The following is an 18,983-nucleotide window of genomic DNA, read 5'->3' as shown; positions in this document are numbered from 1 at the left end:
TGAAGAGCATAAAGAAGCATAACAACTTCAAAGTGATTGTCAACATAGAGCTTATACACAATTGTATAATCTATCCTTCCAATCTAACATTAGGTCGTTCATTTATAATTTCTTGTATAACCTATCCTTCTAATTAACATTAGGTTGTTCAATTCAATAAGTGGAAGTTCAATCCAAACTAATAATTCAATACATTCAATTTGCATCGTTAGGCTATATTCCATGAAACATAATTCAACGATTTATTATCTGAAGGAGTTGTCATGAAATAAATGCAACAATGCTTATTTCAAAACTGTACTTGCCTCTCAAATTCCGTTAATCTGGAGGAGTCTCGGAAGCCTTTGGCAAAGGGGTTGCTATCTATTTTCAACCTTGTGATCTGAAAAAAAAAAAAAATTATTAATCCATACAACTATTATTATCAGATAATATCGCAATTTTATTTGTTGGATCATGACAAGGGAGTGGTGCGTCTTTGTATTTGTAGATATTATTTGTTGAAATAATCTTTTACATAGTGATAGGTTACATAATTTTTTTATCAAACTTGGTTAACGAGTACTAGTTTTATCCTTATCTACCCTACTTTATAAGTTACACTGAGAGTACTTATGTTTCCTATAAAAATTGAAGTGGTAATGAACTAATTATATGACTGAACTAACTGATTAATGATTTGTTTTAATTCATAAGAAGAATTAGACTTCAACAGGCTTAATCTGCAATGGGGAAAACTAGAATATGAAAGAAGGCAAAACAAAAGATAGATCGCATAGCACATGTGACAGTGGAAAAGTGAGCTGTTGAACGAGTCTGGCAAAGCAACCAGGCCAACTTCCGTTACTCCCTCTCTATTGAAAATGCTCTCATCCTATTCCACCACTAATCGTGATACTTCACAAAAGCTAATTAGACGGGTATGCAACCCACATAACAATCTTTTTTAGAGCAACCAGTAGACCTATTCTATTATTGAATCCATACTAACTAACACTTCGGTTTATAAAAGGTTTTCTTCGATTTCATCCATCACGAAAATATTTCACAATAATAAATAAATAAAATATTACACAATATTTCACAATACTTTTTCATTTACAGCCAGTCATTCAATTTATTTATTCATTAAACCTCAAGCTTCATGTCAATGGAATAACTCTTTTTGTTGGTAAAAATTATTTTTAAACATTGGTAAAAGTGGGTTTATGTCCAGCATCTTATCTACGATTGATAAATTAACTTCGATTATTGAATGAGCGAAGCGAATTCTATGTTTCAAGTCAATCAGCGTTTGTCTGTTTGTTTGCTTGTACCGCAGTTACAGTCGCAGTTTTGTCCGATTTAGATAAAATTTGGTATACAAGTACTTTGAAACAAGGCGCAGAAACGTATGTATACAACATTTTTAAGTTCATCCCCGTTTCAAGATGGCGGCCTTTTATTCGGAAATTTTACCCTAAAAATCAACCTAACTTTTCAATAATTTATCAGATCAGGTTCAAATTGGGCTCATTCTTCTCAGCTCTTCAAAGCAGTATTATTTCATGCATCAAATGTTGAAAATTTCAACAAAGTCCCAATCCAAGTTTCAGATTTGCTTCCAAGCTCAAAAGTGTAGAGGAACTTTATTCTTCAGCGCTCCAAGGTGGTCTTATTTCATATATCACATGTTCAAAATTTTAAAAATTTAATTCGATAATTGCCCCCCCCCCCAAAGACCCACATTTCAAGTTTCAGATTTTTTATCTCTATAACCGTGCATACTAGCTCAAAAATGTTAAGAACAACGCTATTTCTCAGCGTCCACCACCGATCCTATTGCATTTATATCATACTCTAAATCCAATTTGTATGTGTGTTTGTGAGTGAATAGGCGGGCGTGTGTCAATAGTGATTTTAGTGAGTGTAGCGAATTCTACTGTTCTCTGAACTACTAGTAAATAACTGGTACAAACTTCATACTTATATCAAATATTTGATTGAGGCTGAGATGGTGATTTACAATTAGAAAGCTGATGGAGTTTAATGGATGATTTTGTTTTTATAACACCTCTCTTCATGAACCTAATCATCCCTATCATCATCTTTTATAGACCCTATTCTTGTTTTTGACATGATTGATGCAAGTCGTCTTTGAAACCGTGTGATGGAATAAATTCAATAAACCATGTTCTGGATTGATTGTTAAAGCAACAGTCATAATCAAACATCGGGCAGCAACCAGCGACGTTTAGAAAGTGCAATAAAAAGTTAGACAATGGAAACGAGTTCGTGGCCACTTTGAATGAATGATACCTTCTCGAGAAGTGTTCAACGGGACTACGGATGTATCAGAGAGCGATTGAATAAATAATAACACGGAGGACGTGGGCTCAACCCGTCGTTATAAACGTTCATCATGCTATGATTTATAGAGAGGCACCGGTGACTTATGTTTCACAGCAGTCTACTAGCTGATAAAACATGCGACATTATTAGCATAACAGTATTCTTGCTTGCTTCTCTCCTGCGCTTGACAGATATGCTGGCTTCAATGTTACAATGTGGAAAGGTGAGATGGCAAGGAGAAAGAATATGAAGAAGAGAATTGGATATTGAATACTGAGGAAGGAGAAAAATCAAGAAGGAAGATAATACAATGATGCAGAATGAAGCCAGATGCTGAGAAGAGGAATAGCAGAAAAAAGTAAAGGTATATAAGAGAAGAATGAGAAAAGTGAGAAGAATAAGATGAATAGGAAGAATAAAAGACGAATAAGAAGAATAAGAAAAGTGAGAATAGGAAGAATAAGAGGAAGAATAAGAATAAGAAAAAGAAGAGGAATGAAAAATATAGAAGGAATGAGAAGTGAGAAGATTGATATTGAAGAAGAAAGAAGGAGAATAAAGAAATTGGGAAACAAGCACGTAGGGAAAATCAAGACGAATGGAACAAAAATGGAACTGAGTTGGTGAGCTTGGTAGATTACTGGAGGAAGCGTTGGAATATGAGATAATTTGACGTAGAGAACATGATCAGTGGAGAGGAATGAATACGTAGTGATAAAGCGAGGAAGAAAGAAGTCCTCAGTGGTGGAGTTGATGAATGAGCATGGAAAGGGTAGGAATGACAAGGAATGGAATGAAAAAAGCCACGCAGGAGTTTATTTCTGAATGGACTGTACCAAGCAAAGGGGCCAGCTTATTTGAATAGCAATGAAAAAGTAGCCAGATAAGTGTGAGAGAGCCGGGTGCCGGTTATCCAAACAGAGAAAAACGAAGTTGTGGTTTGGTGACAATGTTGGGCGGGGCTAGCGCGCTTTGTCTTTGCAGCTATGAAAGGAGTCGACAAACCAAGGTAAGAAGGTAGAAGCCGGTTGGCGGTGCTGCTGAATGCTATCATTCTTTGTCCATAGTTGGCTGCGTGTGTGGCAATTCAGCCTACTGCTGCTGCTGCTGCTGCTGCTGCTGCTGCTGCTACATGTCTCAGCACAGCTAGAGGCGCAACTTGTAGTCAATACAACAAACCTGACAACCTGACCTATTCACTGATAGATAGTCTAATATATATATACTAGCTTCTACTAATCCGGACTAGTGAGAGCAATAAGGATAAATCCATTACTACAGGACATTGTTAATGAGGAGCACCTATTACGTGACGTAAACAAGAAGTGATATGGATGAAACAGGACATTCTTGCTTTTGAAATAACCATTTTTTAAATTGTCAACAGAAATTAAAAGAGGAGAAAATGAGAAAAGGAATTGTCATTAAAAGTGTCGACAGGTATCTTTTATTAGAATTTTGAGAATGCATAAAGATATTTCCAAATAATTCTTCAGCATTGACTGATTCAGTTTTCTATTCTACCAAGTGCAATAATAAATATTATTGGAGTATTCCTCCATGTATTTTGTGTGATTCAATCTTCAATAGGTATCATGTTTTATGATCAAATATTACCAGTAGAGAAACTTGAGAGACAGTGTCTGTGGAATTTACTGTTTTATAATTCGTTAATGTATTTCCAATTCAATAAAACTGAATAATTAAGTTATGATGATACACGCATTATATGTGAGATAATCGGCTTGGAATTGTTTGAACGAGAAGAGGCTTGGGAGATGTACAGTAGAATAGAATAGAATATTTTCTTTATTCAACACAGCAAAACGAAACATCATGCAGTTGAATATCGTCACTAAATCTAATATAAATACATATTATAAATGAGAAGCCCAAAAAAAAGTAAAACAAAACATCATGGAAAGTTTATATTTTCTATTGAGTATAAGATTATTTGAACTGGAAGTTAAGCAAGCAGTATTCAATAATAAATATCGGGGCACCGAGCTTCGCTCGTTATTTATTTATTGACTTTTGATAAACCGAACACAATTCTTTAAATGATTGGGGAAGGACTAATAGGCACAGCCCAAAAATGTTTCTTCCAGGATTTTGATTTATACACTATAAATAGTCCAGAAAGTAGGTTATGTTCCATACACTTGAATTCAGGTTAAATTTTCTGTTCAAACATTTGAAAGCAAAAAAGTTCTAATTTGGATTATTTACAAACCAATTGAATAACAAAATAACACTCACTCATCACATAAAATTGTCAAATAATCATCAACTTTGAGAATTATGAAATACTCTAGTTCAGGAGGATTATCATGTCATGTCAACAAATCAGATTATGTTAATCAAGTCGATTGAATTGTCTAGCTCGATAACATTTCTCGCTGATTGATTATGATTACACAGCTGGTAATAATAATTCTGTCTCTCTCCCACACAGGCACACGCATCTTCTGTTATCGAGAGACGACGAAATTATCATCTGTTTTTCCAAGGATGAATTATCCTTCTCATGTCCTTCAGCTATTTTCCCAGGGATGAGACCTAGTGCAATCGAATTTGCATATCATAAACCTACTATATTCTAAATTTCGTGAAAATCGTTAGAGCCGTTAGAGCCGTTTTCGAGATCCGTTGAACATAAATAACCATATAATCATATAACCAGATAACCAGATAACCATATATAAAAATATAAACAGATATACAGAAATTGCTCGCCTAATATAATAGGATTAAAGATGCTTGGATTTTTGTGATGCATTTTTTCTTATCGAGAATCTTTGTAGCGTCTTCAAAATATTGATTTATCCATTGTAGACTCACACTTTCATCGAATAAAGAAGAATGATGTGACTATCAAATTGTGGCTTACTTTTTATTGGTGAAATAACTTTCACGGGGAAACCAGTTTGCGGTAGGTAAGTTACGTTTTGGTGGTTATGTGCGGTGAACACTTCAGGCCTGATACCAGGAAAGATGTCTGTACATATGAGAAGAAGTGCTCGTTTTCGGAGAAAAAACAGTAACAGATGATGGTTTATTATTCACGCGCCCGCTTTGTGGGTGGTGTATTTCTTCAATGGCAGGGGATATGTGAGAAGGAGGTAGAAGACAGTGTCCGATGAAAGAAGATAGACGAGTAAAGAGAAAAATGAGATGTTGTAAGAAGTTTGTGTGAAGTGAGTGGGAGAAATTGAAGACTAGTGGTGAAGTAAGACAGAGTGAATGGAGAGGAGAAGCTAACGAGCTGGGATGTGACTGCTACACTGCTTCCAGAGAAGATACGGCAACTGATATCGCGGAATGACAGATGGATGGATAACTAGGGAGAGGATGGGAATTTAGGCTCACCTATGGGGAAGATGAGAACAAGATAAATAGAGAAAGAGAAGAAAAGAAAAAAGAGTGATGAGGAGGAGGATCAAACATTAATTAACATGAATTTGAGTCGATTTATGATGGAAAAATTTCAGAACTACAAATCAATAAATCGGAATGGCGCATTTATTTTCTATGTTTTAGAATAGGGCTTTAGTTTGAGAGGGAAAAATAAGAACGAGAATTTTTAACGGTAACTGGAAAGAGAATGTTTGAGTAAAAAATTATCATTTTCCAATTCAATCTTTAATATATTCCTATTTTTCCACAATCGAACGCTATTGGTTAACGCTATTCAACTATTGTTTGGAGAAGGTGGGAATGTGATTAATCAGAGATTAATAATTATTGGAAAATGTAATTTATTGGATAGGTTTTTTGATTTTTTAAATTAGTATGATCAGGCCTAAAATGTGTATCACAATAACGCTTATTTATGTTTATTGAGTATATCAGAAACCTGAGAATGAATTATCTATGAGTAAACTATTGATAAATCAGAAATGTATTTCAAAATCATTGTGGAAAAATCTATCAATAGTTTTCGCACGAAATGATTCAAAAACTGGGAGGAACGAATTAATGGAAGAAGCTATTTGACACTTAACAAATTCTTGAGAACTAAATTTCAGTCAATTAGTGTTGTGGACCTATTTGTATCTGTCAGACTCACTGCAGTCTGGGCATGCTGGCTTAGCCACACACAAACACAAACACACCAATACAGATGTAACTGTATCTTCTTGTATCCATTGCAAGTATCAAAATATAGACAAGGGATGAAGTGCACAGACGCGAGCGCACGTACACACACTCACTTGATGATGTACGCCGACAAACGTATCTCTTGGTACACTTGGTTGAACATGCGAAAGACCGTGGAGATGAGTGATATACTGGCACTAATGAGTGTGCGATGGGGTAAGTGGGAGAGAGACAACAATTTGAGGAGTGAAGATGAGTGAAGAAGAGGAATGGAACGACACATATTATTTCGCTCGGAACGTATCAGTCTCCACTGTGTTCCTTCACTGACAGTTTGTCCTTTTCTCAAATATCCGTCTGCGCATCTCTCTCCTGTTTTTGTTTGCTCTTCACTCGAATTGACGTTTGGCTAATAATAACTGAGAGAAGTTCTCGGCTTAACACTTCCTTGACGGGTGACAGTCGGCATAGCAGGGCGGGCAGGGCTCGAAAAACATAAATAATAGTTTTTAAATGAGACAGCAGAGGAGTCATTCTCACATACAGTGCGTGTGTGGCTGAGACAGCATCCCGAGAAATTTCTAGCGACATCCTTAAAGGCCAAAACCACAACATTATCGACGCAGGTTTTTTTTCTTTTCCTTGTTCTTCTCATTGCCCCATGTGGTATCCATAGTACGTTACCGAGAAACGACAGCTATTCAAGTCATTGATTACTCTCTCGTTTATCCTTGCTTAACGACTGTGAACTTAAAACGTCACTTAAACGTCAGTAGAGACCACCACGCTTCACACTAATCTTAAGGGTTTATATATCTTACTTCTGTACAGTCTGTTATGAACCATTACAAATTCCACTCTCCCTCTTCACTGGAAACTTATCATTTTGAACAGTTCACAGTTTCTATTCAGATTGTTATTTTTATTAATTTGTAATTCTTATAATTTGGAAAACACATAAGATAGCCGTTGGGTTATTGTGTGAATTAGTCAAATCATGTATTGATAGTATATAGTTATAAGTAAATTTTTGGAAAAGCTTTTTTCCAAAGAAATTCTCCATGAATCCACTCCAGATTCCAAAGATATTTTCCTTTGGAGTTTCCCAGATATATTCCCCAGACGTATTTCCGAGATTCTAAAGGTATGTCCAATGAAGTAAATCACTTTGGGATTAGTTTATTTGAATGAGAAGACTACATTGATTGAATGAGAAATGAAATTTATTGATTCCAATAAATTCATGATATGCGTTTCGAAATTGAATTCCCATCCCCCCACATACATTTTCCAATACTGTGAGACTATTGAGACAAATATTTATCACATTAATTAGGAATTGACAAAATACCCTTCCAAGCGCAGTAGCTTTTCAAAATAAATTCTGGTAGAATATTCTGTGTGAAAATGAACTTTGGAATCTATTAAGATTCCAACAAGGTACGTGACCAGAATTCGATAGGACAGATATCCGTTGAAAAACTTTGAATTATAACTGGTAGAAATATTGAGTTGCTGACGCTTGGAATGCACATTGAGGAGAATGTTTGAGCAACGCGTCAGTAATTGAGAATAACAAGCTTGAAATTGCGCTTCAAATAACCTATGTAGTAGAGCACAATAGAGCCAGTGGTATAAGCTAAGGAAATTTTAAGAATTATACTGAGAAGTAACGTCACAAATTCTTTCTCGGGCATAATACAGCAGATTGTTATTCAAATGAATCTTTCTTTGTCTGAAAAGAGGGATGCATCGGCTATTGTTGGATTGGAACATAATACGGGTTCAAGAATTTTTAAAATATATTTGATGAAATTTTGCACAGATGAAATTTGATATTCGAATTCCAAATACAAGCAGAGTCTAAGTCTGATGTCTGAATGATGGTTTTTACTCTATATACTTGGAACGTATTGTTGGTAATACATTATTATGAGAAGTGATCATTCAAATTAATCAGAACCAAATATTCAAAGATTTTGTGAAATTTAATCTCAAGCTCTCAAGAATAATATGACAAAACAACTAAATAAGAATGTGAAACTGAAAAAGGTAACATCTCAATCTATTTTTTCTTCGAGTTCTCTTTGCTTGGACTATTGGACACATTGTAATATCTTATCATATTACATTTTCTGATCTTTGATCACATTACAATATCTTATCATATTAAATTTTCTGATCTTTGAGGGATTTGGAGCTTTCAGGAATTAAATCAAATAGTATCTGGAGCAAATGCTTATCATCCTATGAAAATCTTTATTGAGCTATATATTGAGAAAATCTTTTGTTAAAATTCCTTGATTTTTCTGTTAGTTTGACAAAAGAATAAATAATCTATAATTTCCTCTATGGCTTTACAGCATTGCAAAAATCAATCACAGTACTTTTTTTGCAAAATGTATAGCATATTAATACAGTTGTTCAATACCAAACAAAATTATAACCATTAACAAAGTTAATCATTTAAGACCTCAAGGTGTATATAATCAGCAACAGAAGAGTTTTGTCTATTGATATAACGTTATTGAATATATTCTGAGTTTCCAAAAAAATGAGGTGTAACAAATTTAATGACTTAGAAGACTGCCACTGTGACTGAAGTTGTAGCTGTAAAGACATCATGGTGGCCCCCAAAAATTTGGAGAAACACATGCTGTCGTCAAGTTTATGGTTGACAATTAATTATACGGCGCCAGCCAAAGTTTTACTGTCTCATAAAACAGAAATTATAACCAAACGAAATGTGATCGGCGAACCATTTTAACGGCACTATAATTATGTGTTGGCCACAAGAGACGAAAGTTCGGAACTAATTCCTTTTGAATACCAGGAAGATAAATTTCAAGTTTTGGAGCTATCGAGCTTTGTGAGTTTATTTTGCAGTGGTGGCTTTCTAATTGAAGATGAGAATGACTGCGGTGACAAGAGACAAAAAACTGAGAGAATCATCAAAACGTGAGTGATGAATTTCCTTGTTTGAAGTTGGCATTGGATAATAATAAAAGGCTGAGGGTATTCTTGTTAGGCTCATTTTTTGTTAGGGGCTCATAATTATTGACAAAATTTACACTCCATCACAAACACACAACCCACAAAGCAAAGCCTAGCATTCAAACGCTTTCTGAATAACAATAAAATTAGAGTTTTTTAACATCTTGAAAGGTAATATTATATTACTAACGGATGAATTTATGAAAAAGAAATATGATCAATTGATCAGTTTTGAACCATTTATTTCGAATGGATTTTCATGAATAAAATTATCGAGCAATCTAGAAAACATGTCTTAAAGCGAAATTAATAGCAATATTGATAGATTGTCACAATATATTAATAGTGAAAACTATTATCCTCATGTAAGGTGGCCTGTTTTTGATTGATAAATCTCTCTTTCTGTAAGTGATATTGCAGTATTTCCAGTAAAAACTGTGATTATAGTAACAAATTGTAATGGAATCCAATTACATCTATAGATAACCGTGGATAATGAACTTGGCTTTGTTAATATAGAGTGAAAGGTTTTCACTTTATGGATTTTCTCTGCCACTCTTATAATAATTCAAAGGAAACTCAAACAACTCTGATGTTAATACTGCAGCTCGATTGAGATCGATGTTGTACAGATAGACTCCACGATAGAGTAGCAAACTAGTATTTTGATGCGATGAGTTTCCAAATGCTAGTTTATTCCTTGCATACAGCAGTATAAAGCATAAACAGTATTCCTTGCATAAGCAATATTTCCTTACATTTCAGTATGCACAACTGTTTGATTGATTACTCAGTTTGAGAACATTCCCGTCAAAAATCATCAACTTTTCAGTCAGAGTTTCGTTAATTTCATACATATCAATAACTGAACATCGGTTACGCTCTATTAACTGATTGAAAAGAGAAAACAGTGGTGACAAGTGATCGAGCGAAAATGTTGCTGTTCTGACTTGTGATGTGTCCATGCCCTCCATCACCAACTCAGTCAACACGTGTAGCAGGTTGCAGATTGCAAGGTGTGATGATGGAGCATACAACGTGGGTTCTGTCATCGCCGGTGCCGCATTTCAGCGCTGGCAACCAAATTATTTTCGTTCTTGCCATTATTCAGTGCTGGTCTACCTTGGTGACCTGTGAACGTTTCTACCTTGTCATTGTTCCAATTTTCTATTTTAGAAATAAAACTATCAACACCTGGAAATTTTTGCACTCGACTATTCTAAATGTATCGTCCTTCCTCCGTCTTACAAATCATAGGTGAATTTCAATGATCGTCAAATTTTACGCAGCCCATAAAATGCACACTAGATTCACACTAATCATATGTAATTGCATTGATTGAATTGTATTTTTCTCTAAGCTGCATTCACACCAAAGTTATTAACAAAATATTAATAGCTAGTTTCACACTCAATAGGTTCGTTTAGTTTTCGATTCGTGTGAAACGATGATTAGGTTTGAATTCGGTACCGAATAGAAACCGCATAGAACCGAACGCCCACTTGACTATAATAAATTCCATCAGGTTTCAATTCGTTGCTAGCGAGAGGCTTCTTTCACACACTTTCGGTTCGGTTCGGTTCGTTTCGTTTTCGGCAAATTCCGATAAGTGTGAAACGATGATTCGGTTTGAATTCGGTACCGAATAGCAACCGCATATCACCGAACGCCCCCTCGACACGAATAGGTTTCATTATATTCGAATTCGTTGCTAGGGAAACAGGAAAAAACAAAGTCTTTTACACACGTTTGCCTTTTTTGTTTTTATTTTAACCTGATATCGTGATTATCTGTTCCAAAATTTTCCAAGTCAAAATCATATGGTCAATTCATTTCTGTTAGTTCACAGAAACATTTTTTTTCAATGAATAGTTTGCTAAAAGAATATGAAAGATATAAATTAAAACTTAGGGAGGATTTCTATTTTTTTTCCACGAATATTAAGTTACATGATTTCATCAATGAAGAGAAGAGATGAAGTTTTTTATACCATGTGTCAAAACAAGGAACAAATTTTCAATTAAAAAAATAATCTCACTGAACTTCCAAAATTAACATAATCAAAAAGAAACTATTAAAATAGTTCAAATTTTCAATTAACTTTAAAATTTTGTTGTTCAAGAAATAACATCTTACAATTTAAGACCAACTGTTATATTTAAATATACCAGCATGAACTGTAAAAATCCAAACACAGCTGTGTTTGAGAAGAAAATACCTAATTAGAACCGTACGAATTAAAACCTGACATGTATGAAAGCCTCATTCGTTTTCGGTAACGAGCCGAACCGAAACGAAAACGAACCGAACCGAATGAAACCGAAAGCGTGTGAAGCTAGCCTAATCCTTATGGATTATATTAGACTGAATATAACTTATCATGCACATGATGATCATATGTGTTTTTTAAGTTCCTTTGAATCTAATAGAATCTATTAGGATTGAGTTATTATCATTTTGTTAATAACTTTGGTGTAAAAGCGGCTTAACATGAATAACATTATTTTTGGATAACAAGAGCTATTTATCTATAGTTTATACAGAGAAATAAACAGGAATTAACGTTGAACTGTTAGTATTGGTTGAAGCATTCATGTTCTTTATGAGGGATAATAACAGTTCAAAGTAAATTTCATTATCTGGCTCATTATCTGGCTATCACTGATTATCGATTTCAATCGTGATGCCGTTGAATCATATTATTTTTGTTTTCACTTCACTTAGCCTACTTTGCTGTCACTCAATGCTTCCGAATGTTCGACACTCAACAACTGCCAGTTCGTCTGCAGTGTATTTTGGTTAGCGGTGGCGGCGGCGGCATCCTAATTCCTCTCAGGGTGTCACCATCAGCTGATGGCAGTTCAGTTGTTGTCATTAGTGTTTGCGTCCCCAACACGCATCCGCACCTCAGACACGTAATGTCCTGAAACATTAGGCTTTGTCTTCTCGCGTTCTTCCTCCTCTTCTGCCCCAAATAGCTGCTGCTAACCTCTCTTCTTTCTCGACTTGCTCTCCTTCACCATCACCTGACTACGCTAATGGCTGCTAAAAGAGACAATCCGTCCATTCCCACCCCTAATCATGCTGCTCTGAGTGTTTTTTCCACGATCCTAATTTCATTTTTTCTAGCTTCGTGCTTGTCTTGAAACACGCCGCCAGACTTTGTCGCCTCCGACTCTAATTTCGATACTCGCTATCAAAACAATAGTGCCGCCACTGCTGCCCCCTGTCACCGCTATCACCGTTCCTTCACTCTCAACATCATCGCCATCCTTATGATGTTCATCTCTGTCAGCTACGAATTTATACGTCGTTTTCGACCCAAATATGTCATTAACAAACAAAGTACCTTCAGATCCAGACCGATGACATTGTCTTGAAAGACCAAGCTCACAACTGAAAGTCCTGCAGCATTTATTTTAGATTCAAACTCATCTTAATCACAGTAATTCGGCGAGTGAATTTGTGATTTCTCAAAAAAGAGCCTGCAGCGAAATCTGCACACTCTTTTCACGAGGTTAGTCAAAAGAAAAGTAAGCCTAGGACGCAATCTCAATCTACACTCTAGATTTTTAGACTCTACGATTGAACGAATGTGGAAAATAATTTGAATTGTATTGAATAGATAGTAGATTACAAGTGAATATTTGTAAGGGTCATAAAAAATGAAGATCTTGTCATGAAAACTTCGAAAATAAGAAAGCATTATATCCATTGGAGTTCAGGCTATGTGGTCTTTTCTTTTCCCACGTAGGACACATAGGATAGTTTCATCGAACAATAGCTTGGTACATCTTGATCATTTAATATATGGGCCATACGTCTATTTGACTGAGGCGGTTCAAAAGTGTTATGGTGATCATAGGGTACACAAGCTATAATATTGTGTGCTATAAAAATCAATCGGACCAAAAATCACCCGACACATACCATTGAAGCTTCCTGGTAGGTGTACTTATGTTGAGTTAACCGTTTCAATAATGATTTTCAGAAGTGAAAATTCACAGATCGTCAACAAATAGCACCTTTAAAAATCGTCATTGTCTCCAGGTGACGGATGAGAGCTCTCGTTTCATGACTACCATTTTTGGAGATGATATCTGAAGTAGGCTATTTTATAGAGGTGAGTGGGAAAGCAACAAGGACATCAGAAGTGAGAATGGTAGGATGTTGAAGAGGAGTGAAATCATGGGGACAGCGTTCGTTGATAGCACAAAGAGATGCGTTACTTCCGTCGTGTAACCAGTGTTTAGGGCGTGCGTAAAAGACAAAAATAATTGTAGGTTAGCTGCGGCTTACGCGATGTAACAGCCAGCTTTCCGTCACCAATTAAAATATAATTTACGTCCGGTGAAAATTACAACGCCATTAACAGTCGACCGTCACAAAGGATTCCGTCGTCGTGAGACGCCTGACAATGCTCTAAACTCCAACTGTGAATATTTGAGTGCGAAAAGAGGAAGCAAGCTCCGGTGGACTTCTGCTGCTGGCTTCTTGTATCTCACAGAGTTATAATATGGGAGCAGCAAGTTGTGTCACCTTCAGTGCCATCATCACCATCTTCTTGCTTTCACAATCAATTAGTGACTGCTGAAAATAAGTACGAGAACTCATCGTCTGGTTCAGTTACGATCTGAGAAATTATAGCTTTTCGTTGTCCTTTGGTATCCATCCACTTTCTATTCGATTACCCTTCCTATCCACTAGTTGTTTCATTTTTATATCTTCGAATGAATTCCACATTTGCTTGAGATAATTCAATAGCATTTGCTATTTCTCATATGCTTTAAATTGGAACAAAATCCCTTTCTCTCAAGATCCGCATAACAGGGAACGCAATAGAGTATGCAAGAGGCTTCTCACATGAGCTTGTCAACATGCGTGGTCAATTATCAAGGTCAGGGCTATTAACTGGCTATCCCATCTTTATATTTTATATATATGTCGTATTCAGCAAATTTTTCGTGACAATCATTTACACTGGAGTGATGAATTTACCCATACAAACAGATGAAAGAATCATAGATCCCAACACTTCGTTATCATTTCCTTCAAAAAATAGACTTCTCAGAATACAGAAGTATACAACAGAATACAGAATAGAAGTTTTTTCTGACTACACATACTACAAGTTCTTTATGTTTTTTATGCATATCCAATTCTTTTCTCAAGTACCTTGAGTTGTTTTCTCAACCATTTTTCTAAATTCTCTCACACCAAAATTTACCTCTTCTGTGTTCTGTTCCAAAACAATGATATGAAGAGAATAGGTGGAACGATGATAGTGTGATGTTCCGTATCACAAACAACTTTTGTTCCTCTAATCACCATTTTAGATTTAATAATGTAATGAATGTAGACTGATACAAGTAATTATAAGTTAGTTTTACTTCGATGCACGTTAATGATGGGTGATTGATTGATGTACTGACCAACTGGTTCTGATAGGCGGTGACAGCGGTGAATATAGACTCGGGGTAGACAAACGTCTTGTACTCCTCAGCCTCGAGGTCGGTGATGGCTGTGGAGACCAAATGCTCGGGTCGCTTCACCAGGTGGATGCGAGGTTGGTACTTGTGCATCGAGTTCAACACCAGCTGTCAACACAATACAATACAATTAGAACAGTTTCATCACTACTCCTATAATTTTCATAGTATGGTGTAAGTTGTAACTGTAACGTGGTTGATTGAAGGACTCATGAATAGTGGAGAATCTGAGAACATATAATATGATGAAAATCAAAATTGGTAAACTGTAGATTTCTTATAATAAAAATTATAGTTTAGGAAGCAGAGATAAAAATATCTAGTTTCTATAGCATGCCTAGTTGATATAGAAGGAATAGAAACCACTAAAAGTATGGTTAATCTCTACAGTGTCTCTGATATTTACTCTAGAGGCTTATCAACAAACAGCAACCACTCGTATTATGTGATCACTGGATGTATTACTACAGTATTAGTTTCTTACTATACTAAGCAGTCTTTATCGGAGAATCGAATAGAACAAAAAATAAATCGAATTAATCCAATCTAGCTTTTTATCAAGTTCATTCTAGTTGGAGTTCATTATTGTAGGTTTTAGATTCTATGAGATTATTAATTCTGATTCCCTTGGCGTATAGTACACTATTTTTAAGGCTTATAATGATATTATGTGAATAATCCTTTGCTTGTTGAATCACCAAATTGAACATATTTGGAACAATTATCAACCTAATTTGAAAATTTTTGGTGTGATTTACTTCCGAACTGAATTTAAAAACTTCCAAGGTTACGATTCTTATATTCTGTCCGAATAATAATTAGAAAATGGACTGCAGGATTTACTTGAATTTGCAAGCAACTCGCATTAATTTACAATATCGGGCATAATCCATTTATTGATGGGATAAATGGTCAATTTCGAAGAAGCAAAAATTTATTCAAACTACAATCATAATATCCAGATAGATCAATTACTGAGTATGCTATACTTCGACTTTGATGATAGAGGATTTATCTATTGATCATTATTCCTTGATCAGTGGATTTTACTACAAACTGTCGAAATATTTATATAGGATTTCAAAGAATAAAAGGAATTTCTAGAAAAGTACCTATCGAGTTGGAAAATTCAATATTGTGTTAGTGTTGATGAATGAACGAGAATGGATGTTGAATCATCATGGTGGGAATGAACTGAGCGGAATGTGAGCATGACTGGTGGTAAGAGCAGTTGTCTACACTTGAGTGGTGCATTCATGATCGATCGCTTTCCTTATTCTTATTTGTGTTGTGGTCTGCTATTGGCTGGAATGGAAAGCCACGCGCACACCGTCATCAGCCTTTATAGTATTTTCTTTTTGAGGCGCATATGTAAAAATACTAAAGAGACGAGGTTATGTGCCGCAAGCTGCCCCCTGTTGGAGGAGGGCTGAAAGGTGGGGGGAGAGGGAGCATTCTGAGGGGAAATATGGAGATAGGCACCGATCGTCTGTTTCCCTGCGGTAGCACAGCGGAGATGTTGCTAAACATAAAATTTTACTGTTTATCCATATGTATGACTTGTGGATGTATCAAATGCAGGATGAAAGAGAGATCACAAACTGTTTCCAGTTTCGGCGAATATAAAATTCGGAAATAGTGTTTAGCCGTGGGGCCGTTCGAGCGCCGTCCTAACCGTCGGTCACCGATAAAAAAGGAAACTTAGCGACGCTACAGGATCTGATGCTGCACTTGGCCATCTTGCACCATCCCACATGTACACTATAACTCAGCAACTGCTAGCTTTCCTCCACTTCTATTTCTGCTCACTGCTGTTACGCTAAAGAGCCACATACTGCACACACGTGAAACCGTATCGCTGTATTTCCCAATAGCTTTCTGTCCCTTCGGCTTTTCCGGCTTTATAAACTGGCATTGCCCATATTTACCCTGCAGCATGAATGTTAAGGCTTCTCTAAACCGACCCTTCCCAATGCGATTTCCTTTGCTGTTGAAATGTTGGACGTGTTTCTTTTCAAAACTTTCCGTTATTCTCTGATGTAATTTCTGTTGAAATGATTATCTAATAATCTATAGTTGTTATTGAAAAATATCAGGAAAATACTAAATATGAGATATTAATCTTCATTTTCTTGAATAACTTTTGTACTGTACAATCAATAAAATCTTTCAATCTCTTTCAACGCCGCTCAGAAGTAGATGATATGAGTCCTATTATTAAAGTGATGATATTCATTGGAAATCTTCACAGAATCATCATCATCTAATGATTGCTATTCGAATAGGAAGAACTAAGAATCGCAATTTGAGAATCACACTGATATGTTGTAAGAAAGAGAATCTAAACTCTCCGATTGATTAAGATTGGATACAAAAGGAGGAAAGATAAAACTGAAAAAAATTATGTTTGAAAGCTTATCTGATCAATACAACATCAGAAAGTTTCATTCTGACAGACTACTGGAATAATTTGAAGTGATGCTGTTAGTGAGATCAGAACTGTTTCTTAAATACATAAGATGACATTATTTTCAGATCCTTGATCAACTTAGATCCAAGGTATTTGGATATTTGAGAACATGGAAATAGTTCAAAATGAACCTCACAAGAGACCCCTGCATTTTTACCATCATAATGTAGTTTATTCTGCAACTGCAATGTAAGTTATTTTGATTTTGAAGAGAAATTATTGTATACCACCTCATCAGAGAATGAGGAATTGAAACTTACATGTCCAAGTTTGTCCATTTCGTTGTTGGTGAGCTTGACCTTCTCGAAGGAGACAACCTGCTTCCTGAGCTGCTCGCCGGTGAAGGGGGAGTCGGGGTGCATGTAGAGGCGGCAGGGGGCGGGGGGGTCCGCCTTGCCCGTCATCAGCCTTTATAGTATTTTCTTTTTGAGGCGCATATGTAAAAATACTAAAGAGACGAGGTTATGTGCCGCAAGCTGCCCCCTGTTGGAGGAGGGCTGAAAGGTGGGGGGAGAGGGAGCATTCTGAGGGGAAATATGGAGATAGGCACCGATCGTCTGTTTCCCTGCGGTAGCACAGCGGAGATGTTGCTAAACATAAAATTTTACTGTTTATCCATATGTATGACTTGTGGATGTATCAAATGCAGGATGAAAGAGAGATCACAAACTGTTTCCAGTTTCGGCGAATATAAAATTCGGAAATAGTGTTTAGCCGTGGGGCCGTTCGAGCGCCGTCCTAACCGTCGGTCACCGATAAAAAAGGAAACTTAGCGACGCTACAGGATCTGATGCTGCACTTGGCCATCTTGCACCATCCCACATGTACACTATAACTCAGCAACTGCTAGCTTTCCTCCACTTCTATTTCTGCTCACTGCTGTTACGCTAAAGAGCCACATACTGCACACACGTGAAACCGTATCGCTGTATTTCCCAATAGCTTTCTGTCCCTTCGGCTTTTCCGGCTTTATAAACTGGCATTGCCCATATTTACCCTGCAGCATGAATGTTAAGGCTTCTCTAAACCGACCCTTCCCAATGCGATTTCCTTTGCTGTTGAAATGTTGGACGTGTTTCTTTTCAAAACTTTCCGTTATTCTCTGATGTAATTTCTGTTGAAATGATTATCTAATAATCTATAGTTGTTATTGAAAAATATCAGGAAAATACTAAATATGAGATATTAATCTTCATTTTCTTGAATAACATTTGTACTGTACAATCAATAAAATCTTTCAATCTCTTTCAACGCCGCTCAGAAGTAGATGATATGAGTCCTATTATTAAAGTGATGATATTCATTGGAAATCTTCACAGAATCATCATCATCTAATGATTGCTATTCGAATAGGAAGAACTAAGAATCGCAATTTGAGAATCACACTGATATGTTGTAAGAAAGAGAATCTAAACTCTCCGATTGATTAAGATTGGATACGAAAGGAGGAAAGATAAAACTGAAAAAAATTATGTTTGAAAGCTTATCTGATCAATACAACATCAGAATGTTTCATTCTGACAGACTACTGGAATAATTTGAAGTGATGCTGTTAGTGAGATCAGAACTGTTTCTTAAATACATAAGATGACATTATT

At 36.0% G+C, this 18,983-nt stretch overlaps 1 protein-coding gene across 2 annotated transcripts in view; it reads right to left on the bottom strand.

Annotated features, from left to right (window-relative positions):
- Positions 1–18,983, bottom strand: part of LOC111046343 (T-box transcription factor TBX20-like) — a 57,678-nt gene that overhangs the window by 3,045 nt on the left and 35,650 nt on the right. The window contains exons 4-6 of one of the 2 annotated variants that reach the window (XM_039424270.1): positions 17,646–17,777; positions 14,859–15,023; positions 306–382 (exon numbers count right to left, since the gene is read on the bottom strand). In XM_039424270.1, the coding sequence (XP_039280204.1) occupies positions 306–382; positions 14,859–15,023; positions 17,646–17,777 (374 nt within the window). The remainder of the gene's footprint in view (positions 1–305; positions 383–14,858; positions 15,024–17,645; positions 17,778–18,983) is intronic. The other variant, XM_022331869.2, reaches the window with a different exon arrangement.

Source organism: Nilaparvata lugens, chromosome 3 (genome assembly GCF_014356525.2).
Source record: "Nilaparvata lugens isolate BPH chromosome 3, ASM1435652v1, whole genome shotgun sequence".
Lineage (NCBI taxonomy): Eukaryota > Metazoa > Arthropoda > Insecta > Hemiptera > Delphacidae > Nilaparvata > Nilaparvata lugens.
Note: the sequence above shows the minus strand (reverse complement) of the source record. Positions and strands in the feature narration are given on the sequence as shown.